We start from the raw sequence: 16,763 nt of genomic DNA, 5'->3' as shown, positions 1-16,763 counted from the left end.
TATGGACTTAAAGTTTTAAGTTCATTTCATTTTTATGGGCCACAAAATGTTGTTCTTTTTATTTTTTTCCCAACCATTTAAAAATGTAAAAATTATGTTTAGCAGCTGGCTATGCAAAAGCAGGTAGCTGGCTGATTTTGTCCCACTGGCTGTGTTTTGCTGTCCCTTGCTTTCAAAGGTACAATCAAGGGTTTTCTCCTCTGTGCTTTGTGTATGTGTGTGTATGTTTGTGTATGATTTTTAAATCTTCTATAATAGGCATAGCTTAATTTAAAATCAGAGACAACAATATGAATATGAATATACAAAAGTAGGTTTACAGTTGTTTGTATGAAAAATAATACAAGAGACTGACCAGGAGGTGGCACAGTAGATAGAGCGTCGGACTGGGACACAGAGAACCCAGGTTCAAAACCCCAAGGTCGCCAGCTTGAGTGTGGTCTCACCAGCTTGAGTGTGGGGTCGCTGGCTTCACTGTGGGATCATAGACATGACCCCATGGTCACTGGCTTGAGCCCAAAGGTCAATGTCTTGAAGCCCAAGGTCACTGGCTTGAGCCCAAAGTCACTGGCTCGAGCAAGGGGTCACTCACTCTGCTGCATCGCCCTGGTCAAGGCACATATGAGGAAGTAATCAATGAACAACTAAGGAGACTAAGGAGCCGCAACAAAGAATTGATGCTTCTCATCTCTCTCTCTTCCTGCCTGTCTGTCCCTATTTGTCCTTCTCTCTATCTCTCTCTGTCACACACAAAAAATTAATAATACAGGAATAAATAATAATAAAAGAATAACCTCTGTGTCTCATGTACTCACAACTATAAACCTACTTTTACTACATCCTATATTATAAAGAACTGATACATTTCTTCAAGAGAAAAACCCTATTAAAGTGTTTCAACTTCTAGCAGGCATACTGTCAAATCCCAACGGCATTAGGTGAGCCAACCAGCAACCTCCTTAGCTACCAGTATCTTCCCTACCTTGAGGGTTCCAGGCATGTCTTATATGCATGCACGCTTCCTTCCTCCCTTTTCTTGGCATATCTGAGACAGAGTGGTTTTCCTTCCCAAGCAAAAACAAGCAGAGGGGGATCCATTTCTTAGCCAAATTGCAATCCACTAGGGAAACCAAGCCAGCATCTCCCTGAATTACTGCTCCAGTCATCAATCAACAGAATTGCTAGGGCAACTAAGGAAAGATGCTTTTCAAGGCCCAGTCTTGGCTGACCCAGCAAGCGCAGCCTAGAGCGACTGCACAGCGCCAAAGCATCCTGCCTGGAGAGACAGCCATTGTCCAGAGACAAACTACTCTGCATAATTAAAACGATCTCACAAAGCTACCACTGCTCTGGGCTTCCCATGTCAGCTGCTTCTGAAAGTGCAGCTCCTGGAGGCTTGTTCTGAAAGCCCGCCTTTTAATGCTCGAGTTGAATATACATTTATCAGCAAAGCTGAACCGTTAAAGGGATTACAAGGAGCTTAGAATCCACTGGCAGTTCATTGATCTGGTCTTGCAAACCTCATCTTCACATGCCCTTTAGAAATGGCTTTGGTCTCTTCCCTGGTTCTTTGGTTGCCTTTGACTTTTTTATTTCAGCATCCTTCTCATAGTCCTTTCCTCTAAAACTAAAAGAAGCTATTTGCATATTTCCCTAGACAGAGGTAGAGAACAGGGATTGGCCAATATTTTCTATAAAGGGTCAAACAGTAAATGTTCTGGCTTTGTTGGCCAATAGGTCAGTTGCTACTACTCAACTCTATGGTTATGGCAGGAAAATTGCCATTCACAATAATGTAAAACTAAGAGGTGTGACTTTGCTCAGATAACTATTTATGGGCACTGAAAATTGAATTTTGTATAATTCTCATATCTCATGAAATATTATTCTTTTTTATTTTTTTCCCCTACCCACTAAAAATGTAATGTAAACCATATAAAACAGGAGAAGGGTTGGATTTGGCCAGTAGAATGTAGCTTGCCAACACCTGGTCTAGACTGTTGCTGTTCAAAGTGTGGTCTCTGGGCTAGCAGCAGTCAGCATCACCTGAGAACTTGCTAGAAATGCAGAATCTTAGTCCCTGCCTCAAGCCTGCTGTTGAATCAGAATCTGCATTTGAACAAGATCCCTTGGTAATTCATATACAAGCCAAGTGAGAAGTCCTAGTCCAGAAAACAGAATTTGGGAGTCAGACAGGATGGAAATAACCATTGACTATTAGGCAAGTTGTTCAACCTCTCTGGAACTCAATTTCCTTATATCTTAAAATGGATATAAATAACTGCAACTGGTTATCTCCAAGGATTGTTGTAAGTGAAAGTTAGGAAGGAGATAAAACACCTAGGTGGCATTGTCAATACTTTAAGAATAGTAGATAATATTACAGAAGTCTACTCTTTTTAAAATCATATGCAGAGAGATGAGAATGCTCACTCAGGATCTGCAAGCTTCAATCACTTCTGGACCTGACAGGTCACCTAAATATTTGAAGCAGTCCTTAAATGCAACTGAAATGTTGGAGACTACTGCAATACCAGGTCACACTTTCCAAAGGTATCTGCTAGTTACTGTCATGAAGCAACAGTCCCCATGTTTTACCACACATTTAAATTTTCCATCAGAAGCTGGAACCTGGATTTTAAGGTTAGAAAAAAACCCTTTATTGAACACACTGTGCAGAACAAACAATACCCATCTGTGGGCTGGATGTGATCCCAGGCTCTCTAGTTTGTGACCTTTGCATTAAAATAGAGAAGTAACCAGAGATGAGTCACAAGGAAATGAGCTTGGATTTTAAAGTGACATCCCAGCAGTGCTGAGCCTCAGTTTCCTCATTGGAAAATCATCACATCTACCTCACAGGGTTTGGTGATGATTAAAGAGAATGTACGTAACACATGGAGGCACACTGGACAGTCAGTGCTCTCCGTTACTGCTGATGTTGTCTTGGTGTTATTGTTTGTGATGCGTCAGTACCTAGGCCTTCAAAGGGTACATTTTCACTGTAAAAATGACTGTTTTTCTCTCCCTGCCCAATCTGGTAGCAAACAAGCAAGCCCAATTAAACCCCATTCAGAATGCTGTATCATCTAAGTGCTTAGTTATTAATTTTATTCTGGCCACTATTCATGAAGATGCCTTAATCTCCCTTTTAATAAAAACTCCCTCCATGACCCAGCAATGGCAGGGTTCGCCAAAGGCTGCCTGGAGGTGTTTTCCTCAGGGCTAAGCCACCTGTCGGGAGCAGTGCCCACCTAGGCTCCCCAGCTGCCCTAGATTGGGTGGAGGACACTGTGAGCCTCTGCTCTCCAAGCCACATCATCTCTGAGGGTGTTTTTAGAAATCTTAAAAAAAAATCCCCACATCGGCCACTAAAGGCATGGGTGACAAAAATGGGGAGAGTATGTCAAATCCCCATACAATAAGGCAGACTTCCACAGGACCTTAGGACTCCTTTGCACACAGAGGGAGCCCCGAGTGTGGGGGCTGCCCCGCATGAGCAGAGTGGGGTGTGCTCCATAGGGCTGCTCAGTCTCTGCCAACACACACCAGCTGGGCTCAGGCTCCGGAGCCGAGGGCCGGGCTGACTTCTGCATTTGTAACAAGCTTCCAGGAGATGGTATACTGAAAGATCCTGCCCCAGTCTGAATCAGCATGATCCTGCTCCCTGGCTTCACTCAGGTCCCTGCTCAAATGTCACCTAGAGTTCAGCATGATCCTGCTCCCTGGCTTCACTCAGGTCCCTGCTCAAATGTCACCTAGAGTCCTTGCCTGACCACGTTATCTAAAAGGAAATTATTTGTTGAATGAGGGCAGGAGTCCCGGCTGTTTTGTTCTTTGCTGTACCCCAGCACCAGCAGAGTGCCCAGCACAAAGCAGGCACTCAAATATTTGTTCAGTAGAGAGAGCCCAGTTTGACAGCTGAGGAAAATAAAACTTGGGGAGCCTAAGTCATTGGCCCAAAGTTCCACGGCTTGTCAAAGCCACAGCTAGACACCAGCCTGGCTCTGTCTGGACTTCAAAGCCCCAGCTCCCCCTTCTCACCAGAGGGGGGAGCAGAGTTTGTTTACAGCACACTTCCTCCCTAGAACTTGAATGCCTTTGTGCCAGAGGCAATCACACAGTTCTGTGCTGCTTGGAGGAGGTGCCTGCCTGCCTTACAGACAATGGACTTCAGAGGGACCGGTGTGTGGAAGCAGAGAGGCTAGCCGAGAAGCCCAGGGTGACACCAGGGTGCCTTGGCACTCCCGGGGAAGAGGGGTGCCGCTTTTGTGGGGCAGCCTGTTCCACCCAACTGTCTCTCCAGAGAAGTGGAAAGTGAGCAGATGAGATTTCTAACTGCCAAAAAGAGTATGTACTGTATCACCCAAGAGCATGCCCACTGGGGAAAAGGAGGGGGCGGAGGAGCTGCTTCCTCTCCAGCGATGGGTGGAAACGCCATAAAAACCCCATTCATGGAGCCAAAGGGAAGCCTTTCTGCGGCGAGCAAGGAAAAGGCTTCACATGAAAACCTATCTCATCCGAATGAAAGGGTCTCTTTCCAAAAGAAAGTCTCCAGAATGGGCTGAAAATGGAACACTTGTTCTCCCATCACGACGTCAGCTGGGCTAAAATGGCTTCAGGTTCTCCCAGAAGCTGTGGTTCTGAAAGTTCTGTGACCTGGGCACCCAGCAGCCTCACACAAGCCAGATATGTTTCCTCCTAAGCATTGGTTGAGAGGAAGCTAAAAATAACGAACAAACCTTGACTGGGTGCCTGGTCCTGGGCAAACAGCATGCTTTCAGGATCTCACTAAATCCCAACAATCCCATCACAAGGTAAGGTACTGCTCCCACTTACCAGTTCAGGAAACTAAGAACTAGGGAAGGTAAGTGACTGACTAGAGGGCAGATCACACAGAACGGAGGAGGGGAGCCAGGTACACCTCGCCAGGCCTCTAGTGAGGAGTAGACCCCAAAACTGCAGAATCGGGAGAAGCTGAAAATCACGTCCTGCTCACCACTGGCCACCCCACCTTGCCCTTTGAGTACAGGATGGGTAGAAGAGAATGTGATCAGTAGTTCTGGGTCCTGGATTTAGTTGACAAAAATAAAACTTCTACACCTATTCCCACATTCCTCCCACTTTCACAGTTGGGACATACAAGGGGTAACCCAGAACACACCTATTTGGCACAGCAGATGGATGCCTATCGCCCATTACAGTATTTATAAGGTCCCCCAGCCTTGCCTCTGACACACAAGTTATTAAATGCTCGGGAGCCACAGGGCTGCGCTCGGTGCCCTGAAACAAAGGCAAAGAGGCTGCCGAACCCATCAGAGGCAGGAACAAAAGCATTTTATTTCTGAAGGAGTGAGTTGGAAGTTTCCTTATAACTGGGTGCCCAGCACACATTACCAACTGGGAGAAAGTAGAGAAGCACACACTAAACCAGAAAGAAAGATCAAAGCAGGCCCTTCTCCCTAGTGTCCAGAACAGCCCTCTTCAAAGGGGCACAGGAGCAGTGGGGAAAGATACAATAATCAAAGAAGAACTGGATTATGATGTTGGAGAATTTTCTCCTGTCACTGCTTTTTTTCTTTTCATGCAGTTGCCAAAAAGGATCCACTTCTCCTCTTCACATCGTCAAACTGAGAGCCAGAAGCCTGTACCCCAACTTTTCCCAGGCAGAGCCCCAGCAGCCAGAGGCATTGGGAGGGCACTGAGATCCCTTGTCTCCCAAACATAATCATTCCAATCCAGGCTGGGGCTGCCTGGAAGTCGACATTCACGGCACTATAATAAGAAACATCTGGCCACCAAAGAGGGTTGACACAGCGCAGACGGGCAGTGGTGGATTTGCGGTTGGGACCCAGAATTACAGGGGCTGAATCAAAAACACAATTGGAAAACACCAGCCAGTGGCTCTTGGAAACAATTCCATGCCAAGTTGAATTGTTTGGGGCTGACTGACTTACATATACAGAGTGTGGGTTCCAGGGACCCAACACTCCCACATCATGGAAATACTTCCCTGTATCCCCCAGTATTTGGCCACCACTTCCACAATCAATATTTGTAGCAGATGTAATCCCACTCTTAAAGGAATAGCCTTTTCATTATTTCCATGTGGCTTACAAGTGAGATTTACAAAAAGAAAAATAGATGTTTGTGCATATATATTTTTTACATGTGGGCACACACATATATACCCCCGCCCCATGCCCCCAAGCCTTGTGCCTTTAGAAATCAGATCTAAGGGTCCTACCTCCATTTATGCAAGGCAAACCCAGGGCACTGGTCACCACAGGCGTTACATGGCTGGCCTCTCTCTATCCGCCCCAGTCCAGTCAACTTCAAAACAAAAAGACAACACAATATGTTTCTACCACAGAGGCTCCCTCCAAAGCCCCACTAGTGTCCAAGGCAGGACGCCCTGCTCTTCAAACCCCCACCTCATTTGACTGACTCCAATGTTCCTCTCAGAGGAGAGGGACCTGGGCCAGGGTGCTGCTGGTGCCCCAGGGGTCGTCTTCTTCATGGGGAACGGTGTTGCGACCTAGGCGGACAGCCTCTGGTGAGGGCACCAAGCCACCAAGAGATGGCCATGGCTGGGGCTTTGTCTCCCTGAGACACCTTGGTCACAGGTTTCTAAGAAACAAAAGCAAGAATTTTCCCCACAGTCGCCAAGAAGCAACCGTGGCTCGCGCTTGCTTTGGAACAGGCTTGTGCTCCCAGGAAGGGGGCAGCACAGGACACCCCAAAAGACAGACCCAAAGTCAAGACCGCGGCTAGAGCTCCAAGAATCTGGACACTGGTGCGTTAGTGGTGGGATTATGGTCTGCCTCAAAGGAAGAGGCGAGGGAAGGGGGCCTCAGGGGAGCCCCCAAACTGTGACATTGCGGGCTACATTTCCTGGTCGCCCTATCGCCTGTAGTGGGGACCCGGATTTAACCCTTCCTCCCCTTGCAGCCCTCTCGCGCACTCCGGACGCACCCCCGCCCACCCGAGTGGCCGGCTTACCTGGGGCCACAGGTGCGCGGCCGCCGGGCACGGGGAGACCCGGCTGGGGAGTTCGCGGCGGCCCAGGGGCACCCGGAGATATGCCCCGCTCTGGTGGGGGACACTCACCGAGCGGCTGGAGAGTCTTTTCCGGGAGCTCCGGCTGAACATGGCCCGGTGCCTGCTCCACGCAGCGCGGTCTGTCGGTCTGTCCGCTCCGCGGCTGAGAGGGCGGGTGGCCTGGGCGGGTACCCTCGGCGGCCAGTGGCCTGGCAGTCTCCGCCTCGCAGCCCCCGGCTGGCTGCGGTGCGCACGACTCCCCTCCTCCCTTCCCTGTGCCTCCCACTCTCCGCCCGCAGGTCCCTCCCTCTCTCCCGGCATCCCCCCGCCCTCCGCGGCTTCCCCCGCGGCCCACCGGCCCTGCCCATCCCATACCTCCCCGCACTGGCGGCGCCTACTTTCTCCCGCACGCTGCTTCCACGCCGGCCCACGGGGCCAGCTCCCGGCCGGCGCCTGGGTCCGCCCTGCCACCAAAGGCTCGCCCAGCACCCCGTCTCAGAAGTTAGGGACAGGACCACTTCAGGCCCCCTGCTGCTGTAGCTGGGGGTGGAGGCATGGGGTTAAGTGCTTTTAAGTTAAGGTATAATTCACATCCAATAAAACTTACCTTTTTTGGTGCACAATTCTGCCAATTTTGAGAAATTCATACAGACCTATAACCACCACGACCACCACAACCAAGATATAGAGCAGTCCCATCACCCCCAAAGTTTGTACCTTGCAGTAATCTATTCAGTATTCACTAAGTGCTGATAAATGAGGAGGAGGAGAAAAGGAAATATGTCCCTAAGCATACAATACCTGGAATACAGTAGATGTTCATTAAGTAACGTTTGAATGATTGAACACATGCTTTGAGACCCAGTGCCTACCTGCCCATCTGTTTCCACCACTCACTAGCTAGTGACCTTAGCAGATTAACTGAACTTTTGTGCTTCTGTGTCCTTATCAATAAAAACAGCCTTAGCAGTTCTTTTTGTGTGTGTGTGTGTGAGACAGACAGAGAGAGAGACAGATAGGGACAAACAGGAAGGGAGAGAGATGAGAAGCATCAATTCTTCGTTGTGGCACCTTAGTTTCTCATATGTGTCTTGACCAGGGGGCTACAGCAGAGCAAGTGACCCCTTGCTCAAGCCAGTGACCTTGGGGTCAAGCTGGTGAGCTTCGCTCAAACCAGATGAGCCTGCGCTCAAGCTGGTGACCTCGAGGTTTCGAACCTGGGTCCCCCGCATCCCAGTCCAATGCTGTATCCACTGTACCACTGCCTGGTCAGGCCAGCTATATAACAGTTCTTATCTCACAGCGTTGTAGAATAAGATGAGTTGAGACACTTACAGTTGTTATACATATTATAACAAACACAAAGGAAGGGCTCATTAAAGATTAGCTGTCAGAAAAAAAAGTTTTCAAATCTGAAAGGTTCAAGCCATGGTGTCCACTTCTCATTGATGTTTCAGCTCGAATGTCACCTTCCCTGAGAGGACTTTGGTGACCCTTTATTGCAGCATCTCTCACACTCTCTCATCTCACACGAAGCATACATAGAAATGATCTTATGCATTTATTTGCCCTCACTCAATCTTGCTTGCTCACTTCCACAGCTCTAGAACCTATGACGGTGTCAGCACACAGTAGGCACTCCATAAGTATTTGTCAAAGGAAGAAATTCTCGTCGTTGTAGAAAAGATGGTTCTCCCAGCTCAGCACTTTCCCAGACAAAACATTGAATTTGAGTGAAGAACAGTGGCTCACTTTGGGTAACACAGCAAACTGGTGGCAAGGCCAACCTAACTATTGCTCAAATTCCGAAGAACAGAGTGACACAGCTCAGACGCCCCTGTGGTCAGTGCTGGCTGGTAGTGTTCAGTGCCCACAAAGTAAACTTTGGTTTGAGTTCCAGGCTAGAACTAGGATAAAGCCAGTAAGGTCTCCATCTTGGGAGCAAAACTTATGGGGTTGGCCCTGGCCGGTTGGCTCAGTGGTAGAGCATCGGCCTGGCGTGCAGGAGTCCCGGGTTCGATTCCCAGCCAGGGCACATAGGAGAAGTGCCCATCTGCTTCTCCACCCCTCCCCCTCTCCTTCCTCTCTGTCTCTCTCTTCCCCTCCCACAGCCGAGGCTCCATTGGAGCAAAAGATGGCTCGAGCGCTGGGGATGGCTCCTTGGCCTCTGCCCCAGGCGCTAGAGTGGCTCTGGTCGCGACAGAGCGATGCCCCGGATGGGCAGAGCATCGACCCCTGGTGGGCGTGCCTGGTGGATCCCGGTCGGGCGCATGCGGGAGTCTGTCTGTCTGCCTCCTTGTTTCCAGCTTCAGAAAAATACAAAAAATAAAAATAAAAAATAAAAAAACGTATGGGGTCACCAAAACACTCAGTAACCAAGGTAAACAGAAATTCATGCAGTATTTTAAAGAATTGAAATTAATGCAAAATATCCATCATGAACAAAATATCAATTTTTTATTGATGTATTAATTTTAGCAAGAGACAAAGGGAGAAAGAGACAAGAACATGGATCTGTTCCTGTGTGTGCCCTTACCAGGGATCAAACTGGAAACCTCTGTACCTCTGGGCAGGCTCTAACCAACCGAGCCATCTTGCTGTGGCCAGAGTGTCAACATTTTATTTATTTATTTATTTATTTATTTTTCTTAAGCAAGAAGTGGAGAGGCAGAGAGACAGACTCTAGTATGCACCCTGACAAGGATCCACTTGGCAAGCCCCCTACCTGGTGATGCTCTCCCCATCTGGAGTGTTGCTCCATTGCTCGACAACCAAGCTATTTTAGCACCTGAGGCAGAGGCCATGGAGCCATCCTCAGCGCCTGGGGTCAACTTGCTCCAACTGAGCCATGGCTATGGGAGGGGAACAGAGAGGTAGAGAGAGAGAAGGGAGAGGAGAGGTGTGGAGAAGCAGATAGTCGCTTCTCTGGTGCCCTGACCGAAAATAGAAACTGGGATATCCACACGCCGGGCCAATGCTCCACAATTGAGCCAACCAGCCAGGGCCTAGTGTCAACATGTTAACTGAAGACAGAATCCTACCTTACATCTACACTTGTCTTCCTCACTCACCACACCCTAACCCTAGTCCTGATTTTTAAAAAATTGCTCCCAAACTCAGTGAAATAAAGAGTTGACTGCCCTGTAGTGCATTTCTCTGTTTACCCAGCACTCTCCATCCACAGTAGTTGATATACTTGCAGAGAGTCAACATTAGGGCTTATTCATCCCTTGATTGGCCTAGGGCTAATGCAGGGTCTGGGTTATTTCAAATGCTCAACAAACCTGTGTCAGATGATTCAGTAGAAGGCAGTAGCCTCCACAGGGGTGGGGGGAGGGGGCATTAGCAGTGAAAATCCCAAGCTGTAATCAGCACTGGTGGAGGACGCTTGCTTGGCCATCTCAGCAGAGCTACTGCATCCAGCTGGGAGCTGAACATGGCCCTGTAGCTGGCAGAAGTGGGTCAAGGAGGGCACTCTTCTCATTGTAGACATTGCCTATTTGTATTTTAATTATGGAAAATTTTATCAAAGGTCAGTAACAAAATCAGTGTATTACAAGTTTCTAACAGATGGGAGGAATGTATCTTGAGGAAGCAGAACTTTCTTCAAATGCCCTGGAAACAACAGCTGGTGGCTGTAATCCTGTCCTATGTCTCATCTCTGGATATGTGTGGCTGCTGAAGGATGCAACTATAGTAACGCCATTGGGAACACAGCTCGACTAATCTGGGCCTTTAAATTTGGTCCGTTGTCTCAGAGGAGATGCCAAGAAGATGTAAATGGTCTCTACATGTTCTCTGAATGAGCCATGTACACGAGGCCCAGTCCCCACAAACAAGGTGCCAACAGTGTTTCCCTGACACCTGCCATAAAAGCACCTCTTCCTGGGCATGGCCCCCTTGGTCTGTCTCCACGGAGGCTCATGTATGAGAGGCAGTATCTTACTAATCTATCCAGCAACCACTCCATCTTTCTTAGGAAGAGAAAGCCCAGTAACCCCGACGTAAAGCATATGTTTGCTGTCAGCTGTGGGGGGACAGTAGAAAATTCAGCTTAATCATTGCCTTTGCTCCTCATAGACACTTTTGATGTATGTTCTGTCCTCCTCTCTCAAGGCAGTGCAGTTACTAAGGAAACTTGAAGAAATCCTGATACACAACTACCGACACATGGGATGATGCCTTTGCTATATAGTGAAGTAAAAAAAAAAAAAAGTTGGCCCTGGCCGGTTTGCTCAGTGGTAGAGCATAGGCCTGGCGTGCGGGGGACCCAGGTTCGATTCCCGGCCAGGGCACATAGGAGAAGCGCCCATTTGCTTCTCCACTCCCCCCTCCTTCCTCTCTGTCTCTCTCTTCCCCTCCCACAGCCAAGGCTCCATTGGAGCAAAGATGGCCCGGGCGCTGAGGATGGCTCTGTGGCCTCTGCCCCAGGCACTAGAGTGGCTCTGGTCGCGGCAGAGCAACGCCCCGGAGGGGTAGAGCATCGCCCCCTGGTGGGCAGAGCGTCGCCCCTGGTGGGCCTACCGGGTGAATCCGGGTTGGGCGCATGCGGGAGTCTGTCTGACTGTCTCCCCGTTTCCAGCTTCAGAAAAATACAAAAAAAAAAAAAAAGCAGTATAGGCAGTTTGGCTTTAATTAGACCAGAATATAAGAAATTGGAAACACACACAACACTAAAATAGATTGGTGACAAAGTGTTCAGTTTTTGTCTTTTTACCATTAAAATGTATTTCCTACAATAAATGTGTTCATTTTATAATCATAAATGTAAAATTATTTATCTAAACTGAGAAGTGTGCCCTTGTTCTCTGAGGTCTTCTAACATCAAATCTGGATCATAGCAAGAAGCTGTGTGTCTCCCGTCTCCTTGGCCTATATAGGCCTATCGTCTGTATTTTGTCTTTCCTATTTTTTCTTATATAAATAAGACTACTAAGCTGGCAGAGGTTTTTTTGTTTTGTTGTTTGTTTGTTTGTTTGTTTGTATTCTTCCGAAGCTGGAAACAGGGAGGCAGTCAGACAGACTCCCACATGCACCCAACCGGGATCCACCTGGCATGCCCACCAGGGGGCGATGCTCTGCCCATCTGGGGCGTTGCTCTGCCGCAATCAGAGCCACTCTAGCACCTGAGGCAGAGGCCATAGAGCCATCCTCAGTGCCCGGGGAAATTTTGCTCCAATGGAGCCTTGGCTGCGGGAGGGGAAGAGAGAGACAGAGAGGAAAGAGAGGGGGAGGGGTGGAGAAGCAGATGGGCGCTTCTCCTGTGTGCCCTGGCTGGGAATCGAACCTGGGACTCCTGCATGCCAGGCCGACACTCTGCCACTGAGCTAACCGGCCAGGGCATAAGCTGGCAAAGGTTTTGATGCTCTGTTCCCACATACCTGCCACAAACCGTCGGGATGCATCTGCACAGTGCTTTTTAGAACAGGGAAGAACACAGTACAGCAGGTTCTCGAATAATGCCATTTGGTTCGATATCACTTTATCTCATTGATGAGATGCCTTAGGAACTTGATTCTTATTTATATCCATTAGCCTAGGGTAAAATCAGTTTCCTTATACAATACATTGTTTTGCTTAAAGTCACAGAATCTGTGGATAGCATTAGGTGAGGACCTACTGTTATCTCAGCACAGCCTGGCCCAAGTGCGTATTTCTTTCTCTTACCTATTAAGAATAATTCTAAGTGTTGCAAAAGGGGTAAACCATCCTAACAGCAGCCAACACATAGAAGCTTCATCAGAGCATCCTCCTAATCAGAAATTGACATGTGGTATTTTAAACAAGAGTGTGTAAAGCCATGGGTGGTGAGGGAGTGGACAGGGTGACTGGAGCAATGATTCTCTCTCAGTGGAGGAGTATGGGGATGTTTCTCTTTCATCCCATGCACATGATTCTATAGTCCACAAATTCTCTAATATGAGCATGAATGCAGCATATATAATCAGAAAATTTAAATCATGTACTAGTTGACCAATGTCACCCTGTTAGATTTAATCGTCTAAATAAAAAAAATTAAATCAGAAGAGAACTGAAATAAAGACTCACTGTAGGCTAGATAGTTCACAGGGCATTACACTATCTCAAATTTATTACCATATTCAAATATATTTCAAGCAAAAAAAATTGAAATTATAAAAGTACTACACTAAAGAGGAGACATTCTTCTCTTTGAAAAAAGCCTTAGAATTCTGCAGAGCCATTGGCTCAACTTACCCTAAAAATTAAATAACAAAGAAGCACACTATATGTGGTTGAAGGATAGTTATGACAACATTGTTTCTAAAAGAAAAAAGACTCTTTCCACACCCCTCTGCCTCTGGCTATCACAACATTGTTGTCTGTGTCTAAGTGTTTTACATGTATATATATATATATATATATATATATATATATATATATATACACACACACACACACACACACACACACACACACACACACACATATATATGGCTAATTCCTTCTCCTTTTTTTGTGACAGAGACAGAGACAGATAGGGACAGAAAGAGAGGAAGGGAGAGAGATGGGAAGCACTTTAGTTGTTCATTGATTGCTTTCTCAAATGTGCCTTGACGAGGGAGGGAGGGGTTACAGCAGAGCAAGTGACCCCTTGCTCAAGCCAGCGACCTCTGGGCTCAAGCCAGCCACCATGGAGTCATGTCTGTGATCCCACACTTGAGCCAGTGAGCCTGCGCTCAAGCAGGCAACCTCGGAGTTTTGAACCCGGGTCCTCTGTGTCCCAGTCCAGCACTCTATCCCAGGGGTCGGGAATCTTTTTGGCTGAGAGAGCCATGAACCCCACATATTTTAAAATGTAATTTCGTGAGAGCCATACAATGACCCATGTACGTTATGCATTATCTAATAAAAATGTGGTGTTGTCCCAGAGGACAGCTGTGATTGGCTCCAGCCCCCCTCAACCATGAACATGAGCGGTAAGAAAAGAATGGATTGTAATACATGAGAATGTTTTATATTTTTAAAGTTATTATTTTTATTAAAGATTTGTCTGCGAGCCGGAAGCAGCCATCAAAAGAGCCACATCTGGCTCGCGAGCCATAGGTTCCCGACCCCTGATCTATCCTCTGCACTACCGCACAGTTTCCCTCTCCTTCTTTCATCCGGGCCCTCCTCCCTCCTCCCCTCTAACGGTCTGTTTCATGTATCCCTGCCTCTGTTTCTACTTTGTTCCTCAGTTTATATTGTTTATTAAATTCCACGTATGAGTGAAATCTTATGGTATTTGTCTTTCTCTGACTGGCTTATTTCTCTTAGCATAATAATCTCCAGGTCCATTTTTTGCTGTTGCAAAAGGTAAGATTTCCTTCTTTTTTATTGCCATGTAGTATTCTATTGTGTAAGTATATCAAAGCTTTTTTATTCCACTCATCCACTGTTGGGCACTTGAGCTGTTTCCAGATCTTGGTTATTGTAAATAATGCTGCAATGGACACAGGGGTTCATATGGTCTTTCAAATTAGTGTTTCAGGGTTCTTAGGTTATCTTCCCAGAAGTCAGAATGTAGTTTCATTTTTAATGTTTTGAAGAAATTCCATACTATTTTCCACAGTGGCTGCACCAGTCTGCATTACCACCAACAGTGCAGGAGGGTTCCCTTTTCTCCACATCCTCACCAGCACTTGTTTGTTGATTTATGATTATAGCTGTTCTAGCAGGTGTGGTGAAATCTCTTTGTGATTTTAATTTACATTTCTCTGATGATTAGAGACATTGAGCATCCTTTCATATGTCTATTGGCCATCTGTATGTCCTCTTTAGAAAAGTGTGTATTCAGGTCCTTTGCCCATTTTTAAAAATTGAGTTGTCTTCCTGGTATTGGGTTCTATAAATTCTTTATATATTTTGGTAATTAAACCCTTATCAGATGTATCATTGGCAAATAAGTTCTCCCATGCAGTTGACCCCTTTTCATTTTGTTGATGGTTTTATTCCCCTATGACATATGGGTTTCTTTCGTGTGCAAAAGCTTTTTAGTTTGATATAGTCCCATTTATTTTTTCCTTTATTTCTCTTGCCATAAAAGATACAGTAGCAAAACTAATTGCTACAACAAATGTCTGAAATTTTATGGCCTCTGTTTTCTTCCAGGATTTGTATGTTTTCACGACTTACATTTAAGTCTTCTATCCATTTTGAGTTTATTCTTGTATATGGTGTAATTTGGTGGTCTAATGTGCAGGTGATATTTTGTTGAGTTGTACACTTGAAACCTGCATGGTTTTGTGAACCAATGTCACCCCAGTAATTTTAATTAAGAAAAAAAAAGAAAAATTACAAATGATCTAACAACTTGACATAATTATAAGTCCTGTTAAATAAATAATGGTACATAATTCCAATGGAATTCTGCCCAGACATTAAAAATAATCTTGCAGAATATACAGATATTTGTATAAATATTATTTCATTTGGAAAGTAGGTTACAAAATAGCAATATGAGTTCACATTTGGAAAAGATTTTGGGTACCTGTCATGCTTTCAAAAATACACGTGTATTTGAATATTGAAATGTCCAGACTATAATAAAAATATTATAGATTGTGATAAATTATTTTTGAGTTTGAATTACAGGTGACTTAATAATTTCCCTTTTGCTCATCTCATTTTTATTTTTAAAAAGTATATTCCTTGTGTAATAAATCCAGGTAAATTATAAAATATCTAAATAATTATTTAACTTTTTAATGATCTGAAAGACTTAGGAGATCCTAAACGGTGGAATATATACACTATGGATGATTTTTTTCTTATTCTTATCTATCAAGAATTTCTACAAGAATTATGTATTGTTTTAAATTAAGAAACTTTAAAATTCAAAAATATAAATGATTTAAATATGCATAAATAATTGTTTTCTAAGGCAAATATTAGTATTCTTTTGGAAGAAGAAATTTAAGGTTTTATTTCTTTGCAATTTTCTAAGTTTTTATTCCCCTATGACATATGTTTTTTGTAATAACAGAAAAAAAATTTTGTGTTCCCTTCTTCTGTCACACACCTCACCCATAACACTTGAAAGCCTTATAATACTGTGTCCTTATTTTCCCAGCTTCCCTATAAAAAGCACAGATGCAAAGGTGACTTTTAATAATCTCTTACACTTATGTCACAGTCTAATATCTGCAAAGTACATTCTTAAGTAACGTATTTGAACCCCAAGAGTCACAGGAAGGTCAGAGGGGAAACAAAGCTCACTGCTGTGGTGGGATCAGCTTCACATCCTGTGCGAGAGGTGTTTCCAGGAGAGATGAAGCCCAGCTTTATTGTTCCAGGTTTCACGATCCCTTACTGCCTTTGAGGATAGCTTGCTATTAAGGCACGAACTCTCTCTGTTTCTCTTGCACACGCACACACAAAAACACACACAGAAGTGTTCCAGGTACCCCACGTACCTTGGGTGGCAGCTGAGTGCATCCAGCTGGGCACCTTTTAATGCGCCCACAGGTGCACTTGCAGGACAGCTGGCGTGTGAGTGAGCAGCGGACATCTTCCTTGACTACCTTGCTTTCCCATATTCCCCAGCCTCTCCTCCCCTTTCCCTCAGCTCTTACATCTTTGTTGTATTATTTTGTTACCTAGCAAGGGCTCGCTGCTCAACAGAAACCATGAGCTTTTATTGTTGAGTCAGCCTGCAGGAGACAGGAGGCATCACTCAAATGTTTCCCTGATCCAGAGTTCAGGGCAGGATTTTAAGAGGT

At 45.7% G+C, this 16,763-nt stretch overlaps 1 protein-coding gene across 3 annotated transcripts in view; it reads right to left on the bottom strand.

The window, feature by feature from the left end:
- The window catches only part of PRICKLE2 (prickle planar cell polarity protein 2), a 402,478-nt gene extending 385,950 nt beyond the window's left edge, over window positions 1–16,528 (bottom strand). Inside the window, exons 1-2 of one of the 3 annotated variants that reach the window (XM_066350403.1) lie at window positions 7,111–7,221; window positions 6,248–6,333 (exon numbers count right to left, since the gene is read on the bottom strand). In XM_066350403.1, the coding sequence (XP_066206500.1) occupies window positions 6,248–6,333; window positions 7,111–7,152 (128 nt within the window). In that variant the 5' untranslated portion in view covers window positions 7,153–7,221. Of the gene's footprint in view, window positions 1–6,247; window positions 6,334–7,002; window positions 7,072–7,110; window positions 7,222–16,457 lie in introns of those variants that run through there. The other 2 variants (XM_066350402.1, XM_066350409.1) reach the window with 2 other exon arrangements.
- Between the last annotated feature and the right edge of the window lie 235 nt (window positions 16,529–16,763).

The sequence above is a fragment of the Saccopteryx leptura genome, chromosome 10, assembly GCF_036850995.1.
Source record: "Saccopteryx leptura isolate mSacLep1 chromosome 10, mSacLep1_pri_phased_curated, whole genome shotgun sequence".
Taxonomy (NCBI): Eukaryota; Metazoa; Chordata; class Mammalia; order Chiroptera; family Emballonuridae; genus Saccopteryx; species Saccopteryx leptura.
The sequence above is the reverse complement of the archived record's forward strand: the minus strand, read 5'-3'. Positions and strand labels throughout refer to the sequence as shown.